This window comes from Myxocyprinus asiaticus, chromosome 4 (assembly GCF_019703515.2).
Source record: "Myxocyprinus asiaticus isolate MX2 ecotype Aquarium Trade chromosome 4, UBuf_Myxa_2, whole genome shotgun sequence".
Taxonomy (NCBI): Eukaryota; Metazoa; Chordata; class Actinopteri; order Cypriniformes; family Catostomidae; genus Myxocyprinus; species Myxocyprinus asiaticus.
The window spans coordinates 41,085,614-41,095,596 of NC_059347.1; the positions used below are offsets into that span (position 1 = coordinate 41,085,614).

The 9,983-nt window shown below is 37.8% G+C and overlaps 1 protein-coding gene across 1 annotated transcript; it reads left to right on the forward strand.

Annotated features, from left to right (window-relative positions):
- The first annotated feature begins 4,880 nt into the window (after positions 1–4,880).
- On the forward strand, positions 4,881–9,982 carry LOC127439575 (collagen alpha-1(I) chain-like). Its single transcript, XM_051695744.1, has 13 exons — positions 4,881–4,974; positions 5,241–5,457; positions 7,141–7,185; positions 7,360–7,413; positions 7,677–7,721; positions 7,830–7,883; positions 8,052–8,096; positions 8,194–8,247; positions 8,480–8,524; positions 8,648–8,701; positions 9,395–9,431; positions 9,770–9,823; positions 9,928–9,982. The coding sequence occupies exons 2-12, from the start codon at positions 5,368–5,370 to the stop codon at positions 9,775–9,777; spliced, it is 531 nt and encodes a 176-aa protein (XP_051551704.1). The 5' UTR covers positions 4,881–4,974; positions 5,241–5,367; the 3' UTR covers positions 9,778–9,823; positions 9,928–9,982.
- Position 9,983: the final 1 nt, after the last annotated feature.

Sequence of the window (9,983 nt, forward strand, 5' to 3'; positions counted from 1 at the left end):
TTTCTACCAAAGCACTAATGTAAATGAAATTATTACAGATCATAGTTTGGATGTGCTCTGTTTGACTGAAACCTGGCTTAAACCGGATGTTTAAATGAATCTACTCCCCCAGGTTATTGTTATAAACATGAACCTCGTCTGAAGGGTCGAGAAGGTGTTGCTACAATTTACAGTTTTTGGTGTTACTCAGAGGACAGGATATCAATTTATAAGTCTTTTGAACTAATAATGCTTGTTGTGACACCATCAGATATAAATAAAAAATCTCTGTCATCTTTTGCCCTTGCTACAGTATATACACTACCGGTCAAAAGTTTTGAAACACTTACTCATTCTTTATTATGTTTTTTTTTATTTTTTTTAATAATAGTAAAGTCATCAAAACTATGGAATAACATAAATGGAACAATGGGAATTATGTTGTGACTAAACAAAATCCAAAATAAATCAAAACTGTGTTATATTTTAGCATCTTCAAAGTAGTCACCCTTTGCCTAGAATTTGTACTCTTGACATTTTCTCAACCAACTTCTTGAGGTATCACCCTGGGATGCTTTTTAAACAGTATTGAAGGAGTTCTCATCGATGTTGGGTACTTACTGGCTGCTTTCCTTTATTATTTGGATTCATGTCCCGAGGTTATCAGAGCCGGCCAGATCCAGCTCCGTTCCTGCTTGGTGTCAGACTCCACTGCTACGTGTCGCTGAGTGATGACGACAAATTACAGCCGGTGCTAGCCAGACATCACTTCAGTCTTTTGACTTCAGAGGATGAACAGATGCCAACTCCAACTGTAAGACATCGGATACTTCATATGCCACTGCCTGAACCTTGGACTTAGGATGGACCCCACCGAACCTCACCGAAATGACCTGACAGTTGAACTGCGATGCACCTCATTGATCTCTGCCTGCATCACCTTTGTCTATTGATGGAATACACTCTTGAAATGGAATACATAGACTATCATTTAATTGCCAACAAAAGCCTTCATCAGCCAACTAACAAAGGACAATGCATCTATGTGAACATCTGCAATTAATCCAGGATGGACTTCAAAGACATCAGTCATTAATCTTACAGTTCATAAAATATATTTTCTTTTTTTTTTAAAACACTGGACCTTAATGCTTACTTAATTTAAAAATGTTAAACCATAACTTGCACTGCACACAAATGACTAATATTGGCATTATATTCATGTTGTTTAGCTAGAGGGGATCTGGCCCCCACAGTGAGCCTGGTTTCTCCCCAGGTTACTTTTCTCCATTAACCAACATCTTATGGAGTTTTGTGTTCCTTGCCACAGTTGCCTTCAGCTTGCTCACAGGGGTTCTATATTATCTAAATAAATGGGTATACAATTATTATTTAATTATTTAATTTGTATACAAAATGTACAATCATATTTAATCAAACTACACAATGATCACTCTAAGACTTTATAGATATTACAGTTTATTTTTTTTATTTTTTTATTTTTTATTGCATGATTTCCTGTAAAGCTGCTTTGAAATGATGTGTATGAAAATGATGAATGTGAAAAGCGCTATACAAATAAAAATGAGGACTTGGTTTGAGGCAAGGTGCTGGAAGAGTCATCTCATGACGTCAGCATAAAAGGAGAGTCTTTGAAAAGTGGACCAAGTTATTACATTTTGCTAATGTTTATAAAGATTCTGAATTATTTATTTTTTTTAGTAAGGGATTAGGTACAATTAACAGGGTTCAGACGGTCATGGAAATCTTGGAAAAGTCATGGAATTTAGAAATTGTACTTTCCAGGCCTGGAAATGTCATGGAAAAACAAATTAACACTGAATGTTTTCGAAAAGTCATGGAATTTTCTAACAAATATTTTCAGCAATACAAGTGTGCTAATAATTTTTCAAGTTTGGCACGATCACGGAACAATGTAAAATGCAAAATGCATCTCTGTGTAAACGGAGTAGTTTATGAATAGGCGTAGCGTCATGCGGTGTCGCATTTGGCACCTCATTAACGCTAGAAAAGTTCGCTCACGATTGCTCAAGTTCATAAGGATAGTGTACAAGGAATTAGTAAATTTCATATTTATATTATTGTTTGAATATATTAAGGCTTTAAATGTTTGTATGTAATAACTTGCCATGTTGATTAAGCTTATGGTGATGTTTGTTTGAGAGTCTGAGCAGTGTTATTGTTCACTTCTTGATGAGCAATCATTAAAAGTCTCAGTATCACATACATTCTCCTGTTTTAAATTTAAAACATGAGAGAAGACCTGCGCTGGTTGTCACTGATGTCCGTTGATCTTTCTGTCAAGAGTCGCATTAGTGTACCGGAGCAAAAGCAGGGGGCTTTCACGCTGGCAGTTTAGTCTGAAACAGAGCACAGTTCGCATGAAAATTTGGTAATGTGAAAGCTGTTTTGCAGACCTCAGTACAGAACACGAGACTACCTGTAGGAGTTGGTCTGAGTTCAGTTGTACTGGAACTGTACTCGGATCCGCACTTGTTCAGGAAGTAAAATGACTTGCGCATGCGTTTTTGCCGATTTAAGCATGATGACATCATCAGTTGAACAAAAACAAACACACATGTGCATCATGAGTGTTGCGGGACACAGAAAAGGTATGGGATGAAATTAGACTCAAAATGATTAACAAATGCGCGCCTACTTATCCATCAATTTGATAAATGTTGCAAATGTATCTTACAATCCACAGACAAATGCCTTTCAACTTGTGTATGTGAAATTCAAAATTAAATGAATGTGCTGGGATTTGTACAAATAGAGACATATTTGTGAACACAGATGTTCCCTTTTGTATAAATGTATTACAATTTGTGTACATGCAACCAAAGGAAGATGTTCCAAATCAAACACAAAATGGTCTTGTGAAGTATTGAATGTGCATTTGTGGATCAAGTAACACGTGTGCATTCACTGATGTCTATTTGTGTTGATTTTGTTTGATTCATTTGAATTTTGAGACTTTTGTTTAGCTGTTTTTACCATGGCCGACTCACACACAAACAACTACCAATGGATAAGTCTATAAATGTGTGCATATCTACCCATTAATTTGAAAAAACTTAACAAATGTGTATTTCAACCCTCAAAAAATCCATTTCGACTTAAATAATTTATCATTAAATAAATGTTTTGGAATTTGTACAAATAGAGACAGATTTGTGAATACAAGTGTTCCTTTTTGTACAAATACATAACAATTTGTGTGTGCAACCAAAGGGAGATCTTCCAAATCAAACACAAATTGTTCTTGTGAAGCATTGAATGTGCATTTGTGGAACAAGAGATACACACACATTCATTGACATCTATTTGTGTCGATTTCCTTTGATTCATTTGAATTTTGAGACTTCCTTTCTGCTGGTTTTGCCTTGCATGATCCACACGTAACTTTATGTGAGCAAAGCAGCTGCCACTAGATGGTGGTCTCATTTTACAGAAATAACATCGGGTGGGACGTGGTTTATTCACAAGGTCAATGAGCAAGCGCTCCACATTTCAAGAAAACAGAGGCTGACATCAGCAGAAAGGATCAAATGTTTGTCTCAATTTCTCTCATATATAACCAAGGAGAATGTCATATTTTAAGCGAAAAAGCCCATTTCAGAGTGCAAGTCCTGGTGACAATGCGTTTGTGTTACATGTCAGTAGCTTCTAGTTAATAGGATTCCAACACCTGACTGACTGTGTCTTTGTTTCTGGCACCAGTCAGCGTTAAAGTCTGCTGTTTTAATCATAACAAAGTGTATAGACCAGACCTGGGCAACTTACGGCCCACGGACCGGATCCAGCCCTCCAAATGGTTTAATGTGGCCCGTGGCTCATTTATCCTAAAAGCATTTTTTTCATTGGAGTTATCTTGCATTGGGACCTAACGTACCTCCACAGCGTTAAAGCCTGCTGTTTTAATCTTAATTAAGGTAATGTCAGTGTTACTGGACCCTTTTTATTTCCTTTTTTCTCTCAAACATTCTTGTCCCTCTGAGTTATGAAGGCTACACAATGGAGTTCTCAGGGTTTGACCTTATATTATTTAACAGTCATACTTGTGTGTCAGTGAGTGTTATTTAAATAAATGTTTATTTTGTAGTAAACCACATAGCTTGTCAGTTGTCATTCATTTTAGTTAAGATATGCTGTGGTAAATTTTGACATGGATTTTTCTTATTTGACATGTGTACATAGACGTTTTAGGAAATGTATGGTCATGAAAATTCGCCTCAAAATTCATGGAAAATTATTGGTAAAAATGTGTATGAACCCTGAATTAGCTGGTTGTTATCGCAAAATAAACCCTGACAGGGTGATCAGAGGTTTATTTTGCAAAAACAACTGGTTGACTGTACATTATCCTGCTTATATACGGCTATGAAGCAAATATATATATAAATAAATGGACATAAAATATTGATTTGCATTAAAATTATGTAATTATGTGAAAAGGAATAAATCACTGAACAGCTGAAATCCACCTCCGGTTTGAGTTCCATTGGTGTTTATTTTGTCTCCTTTGACTCCTTATTATCCAGCCTATTACAAGGCTACTTGCCAAATACAGCAAATAAATAAATGGACATGAAACATTGATCAGAGTTAAAATTATTCTATTAGCTCGCTTGTAGAAATTGCACAGTGATCAAGTATTCCAAAGTGGTGTGTAATAATATGCACTGATGAATTGTGCATAATCAGCCCAAGAAAGTAAATAAGGTCGGTTTTGATTTCATGTTGACTTTAAAACATCCCTTTGATTGATATGTTTTGAAAGTTGCAATGCTCAGATCACTTCAGGGGCCTTTTGCAAAGCATCAACTGTATATGAATTGGTCATAACCAATCACTTTATAATAGGGTGGCATGGGACCAAAGGGAGTCCAAGGCCGGGCAGGGACTCAAGGAAGAGATGGAGAGAACGGGTTGGATGGGGTCACAGGACCAACAGGGGTACCTGGGCTGCAGGTGAGACTGTGCTTTACTGATGGCATGTGATGGCTTTAATAGCTTTTATTGTTTCATTTTGTTTCACATCTGTATGACCTTCTCTATTCTGTGAAACAGAAGAGATGTTATGCAGATTGTTAAATGAGTAAATGGTGAATGAGGCTGGATACACCCCCACAACTAAAATAATGTCTCAGTTAAAGATGTAAAATATACATGCTGTGTAACAAACACACTTAAATTGCTGAAAACCACATGCTGTGTGTTGCTGGTTGTGGCTCAAGGGTCCTCTTGGTTACAAAGGTGAGACAGCGCCCCCTGGAGACAAAGGAGATGAGGTACAACTTGAGAATACAAAATATTCCATTATACACACTCCAGTAACTGTCATAGAAGAATTTCACCCTGCATATGTGCATAAAGCAGTCTTACTGTTTTCATGAGCAGGGTTTTCCTGGTGCACCTGGCCCCAGTGGAGATAGAGGACATGTTGGCCAGAAAGTAAGTGAGGTCTCCACCTGAAATATAAACTCAGCAAAAAAAGAAACGTCCTCTCAATTTCAACTGCTTTTTTCAGCAGACTTAACATGTGTAAATATTTGTATGAACATAAAAAGTTTCAACAACTAAGACATAAACTGAACAAGTTTCACAGATGTGACTAACAGAAATGGAAAAATGGGGGGGGGGGTCAAAAAAGTAACAGTCAGTATCTGGCATGACCACCAGCTGCATTAAGTACTACAGTGCATCTCCTCCTCATGGACTGCACCAGATTTGTCAGTTCTTGCTGTGAGATGTTACCCCACTCTTCCACCAAGGCACTTGCAAGTTCTCGGACATTTCTGGGGGGGATGGCCCTAGCCCTCACCCTCCGATCCAACAGGTCCCAGACGTGCTAAATGGGATTGAGATCCGGGCTCTCCTCTGGCCATGGCAGAACACTGACATTCCTGTCTTGCAGGAAATCACGCACAGAACGAGCAGTATGGCTGGTGGCATTGTCATGCTGGAGGGTCATGTCAGGATGAGCCTGCAGGAAGGGTACCACATGAGGGAGGAGGATGTCTTCCCTGTAACACACAGCGTTGAGATTGCCTGCAATGACAACAAGCTCAGTCCGATGATGCTGTGACACACCTCCCCAGACCATGACGGACCCTCCACCTCCAAATCGATCCCTCTCCAGAGTATAGGCCTCGGTGTAATGCTCATTCCTTCGACGATAAATGTGAGTCCGACCATCACCCCTGGTGAGACAAAACCGCGACTCGTCAGTGAAGAGCACTTTTTGCTAGTCCTGTCTGGTCTAGCAAAGGTGGGTTTGTGCCCATAGGCGACGTTGTTGCCGGTGATGTCTGGTAAGGACCTGCCTTACAACAGGCCTACAAGCCCTCAGTCCAGCCTCTCTCAGCCTATTGCAGACAGTCTGAGCACTGATGGAGGGATTGTGCATTCCTGGTGTAACTCGGCAGTTGTTGTTGCCATCCTGTACCTGTCCCGCAGGTATGATATTCGGATGTACCGATCCTGTGTAGGTGTTGTTACACGTGGTCCGTCCTTTCTGTCTCCTTGTAGCGCTGTCTTAGGCGTCTCACAGTATGAACATTGCAATTTATTGCACTGGCCACATCTGCAGTCCTCATGCCTCCATGCAGCATGCCTGGGCATCTTTCTTTTGGTGTTTTTCAGAGTCAGTATCATTAGTGTCCTAAGTTTTTATAAATGTGACCTTAATTGCCTACCGTTTGTAAGCCGTTAGTGTCTTAATGACCGTTCCACAGGTGCATGTTCATTAATTGTTTATGGTTCATTGAACAAGCATGGAAAACATTGTTTAAACCCCTTACAATAAAGATCTGTAAAGTTATTTGGATTTTTACAAAATTATCTTTAAAATACAGTGTCCTGAAAAAGGGACGTTTCTTTTTTTGCTGAGTTTATATATATAATTTATAGTTGTATATTAATTTACTCTAGGCAGTCTAATTTAGTGCAATTAGACTGCCTCCTAGTGGATCAGGAGGGAACACTAACTGAAAAGCTGCACAATTTCTGTTGTGTAATTGTGCTAAAATATATTTAGTAAATTTATACATCAAATGTAGACCTATTTTGACAATAGAGTGATTGTTACTGTTCTGTTATTTTCCTTTTAATGTTGAAATTTTTGAATATTTATAGGGCTCAAAAGGAGAGATGGGATTCACTGGCTCTGTGGGTCCTCTAGTGAGTAAATCGTATACTTGCACTATTTTGGCTTTATATACCTATCAAGAAATATATTTCATACATTCAAACTAAATCATGTAAATATCCTTAGATAATTCTTTGATTGCACCATAAACCATTCAGGTTTTTACAAAGTCACTGTATAAATTATATTCTTTTGTTTTTCTTTAGGGACCTGTTGGTTTACAAGGTGTTAAAGGGATTCCTGGCCCACCTGGCCCTGACGTGAGTTCATTGAAAAAAAAATTCAGAAATCATGCTTAAAAAAAATAAATAAATACAAATTGGAAAGGCCAATTTTTTTATTATATAAATATATTTTTTTAGAAACATCTTGATGTTGTAGTGTTTATTAGTATTGATGTTAAGTGTTTGTCTTTTTTTTTTTCATTAATTATATAAATATATATTTTTAGAAACATCTTGATGTTGTAGTGTTTATAAGTATAGTATTGATGTTAAGTGTTGTCTTTTTTTTTTTTTCTCAGGGGAATCCAGGATATGATGGAAAACGTGGTCCTCAGGGGCCGTTGGTGAGGATAAATAATCAGTTGAACTTTGTGCAACATATTGTATAGACAACAAATTATGAATGCCACATAGTAATACTCAGGTATGTATATATGTGTGTTTGTCACCAGGGAGCATCTGGTGCTACAGGATTGGTTGGTGCACAAGGGGTTAACGGCTCAGAAGTAAGTGATTTTAAGTGATCTTTCTGGAAGATACCTTCCTTGCACAAATTATAAAAATATATTCAACATTGTTGGTCTACACCACCAACTAGGAGAAAATCAAACTTTACTGAAGGGTAAAAGCTGATTGACTGAATATTGTAGACCTAAAGACTTCTGCTGTTACAGGGGGATGATGGACCTTCTGGCCCTGTTGGGCGGAAAGGCCCACAGGTATTCTTAGTGTATTGTGTCTTTACTTTCTGATGCATTTTGCTACAGAATGCTCAGAGGCTGATATAATTTGAACATTTTCTTGACCTACTCTTAGGGCCCTAGAGGGTTAGAAGGAGATAGAGGCCCACTTGGTCATCCAGGCTCCCAGGTACTACCTGTATTAGTCAATATGTTTGTCAGTGTAGACTTGCAATTCATGTATTATTCTTTGTACAATATTACCATACTGTGAGCTCCAGTACTTGCAAAAAAATAAAACAAAACAAAAGCAGTTAAGTAGGCCTAAATAAGTTGTCCCAATAAAGAAAAATGACAAAATATTGGTCTGTCTGCTGACAATCAGTCAAGGGGTATGTTGTTCATGGATGCTGTATCCGCAGGGGCTTCCAGGTCAAGATGGCCCACAGGGCCTCAAAGGTGACATCGTAAGTTTTGAAAACCATAATTCATGTCAGTCTGATCGTCATACTGTGTACATGTGGAACATTCCATTTAACCATTTGAACAAATATGTTGTTCAAAATATTTTTGTTGTTTTTTGTGCATAGGGACCAGAGGGTCCAACAGGCAACAGAGGGCTACAAGGCATTGAAGGGCCCATGGTAAGTAAGCTTGTTGAAAAATTCAGTCACTGATACTGCCCTACATGCAAAATGCACTAAATACACCGACTCTGAAACTGAGAAAAATACCTTTAAAGTTTTTTCATTGTCTAGACAAATGTATTATACTGTGCATACTCGCATGGCAATGCACTGATTTACAGCATTTAGTATGTTAATCTGAGCATAGTTGAGCCAAACTCATCTGTTACAGGACAAATCGTAGTCTAAGGTCACAACTAAATTTTTGCAAAATGTGCAGTTATTATATTTTGTATTTTTTGTATTTTCACTGATGCCCACACTGCAGCTGTATAATAAATCTGAAACAAGCATATTAGCAATGTACATTTGGAGTGAAAAAGGTCACTCTGGATTAAAAAAAAAAAATGTATCAGTCATACGTTAGTCCTAGCTGCTATTGTGTTCTGGCAGGACAGAAAATAGAATTAGAAACTGAAACCATGTTTTGAGAATGCCACAATATATTAGAGATGACATGGGTTTTTTCTAGTGTTTATTTTTTGAGAACACTGGGGCTATTTATTTTTCAGCAAGAATTTTAATGCAAGAGGGTTTTAAGTTCACAGCAAATACACTTTTATGTGGATATGTTTTGGCAAACTGCCTGTAGAAATTTTTTTTTTAAATTATACTGTCAATATCTGTAAATTGTTATTGATTTGTTTATAGGGTATGCATGGGGATCCAGGTCCAAAAGGTTTTCCAGGTGTCACAGTAAGATATCTGATTCAAAGCAGCATTTTGCTAATTATTTTAGAATAATGCATGCCGTTTTAATGACCATATTCACTGTGAGACTGCATGGAATTGTTGTACTTCAATTCTAATTTGTCACATTGCAAGACCATTTGTCTTTTGACCATTTGGGGGGGGGGGGATATGAGTAAAAGAACGAAATACATTATTTAACTGATGAAAACATCATCATTATCCGTTGACTTTGAGACTCAAATCAATACATTTAAATGGACATGTTGTGTATCAACTATCCAAAGATATGTTTCCTACCATGTATTCGCTCACTAATTAGTGTCTCTCATTCAGGGCAATAGGGGCCTGAATGGAGAGAAGGGCGTTCCTGGACCCAAGGGGAGAAAAGTAATTATGAGAAATACAATACATCCAAATGTTATATAGTGTTGCACCAGATGCAACTTTAAACACATGGCTGGAGAAAGTAACAACTTATTGGATATTTGTAGGGACCACAAGGAATGCCAGGGATCATGGGCCCTCAGGGTGAGAGGGGCCAATCAGG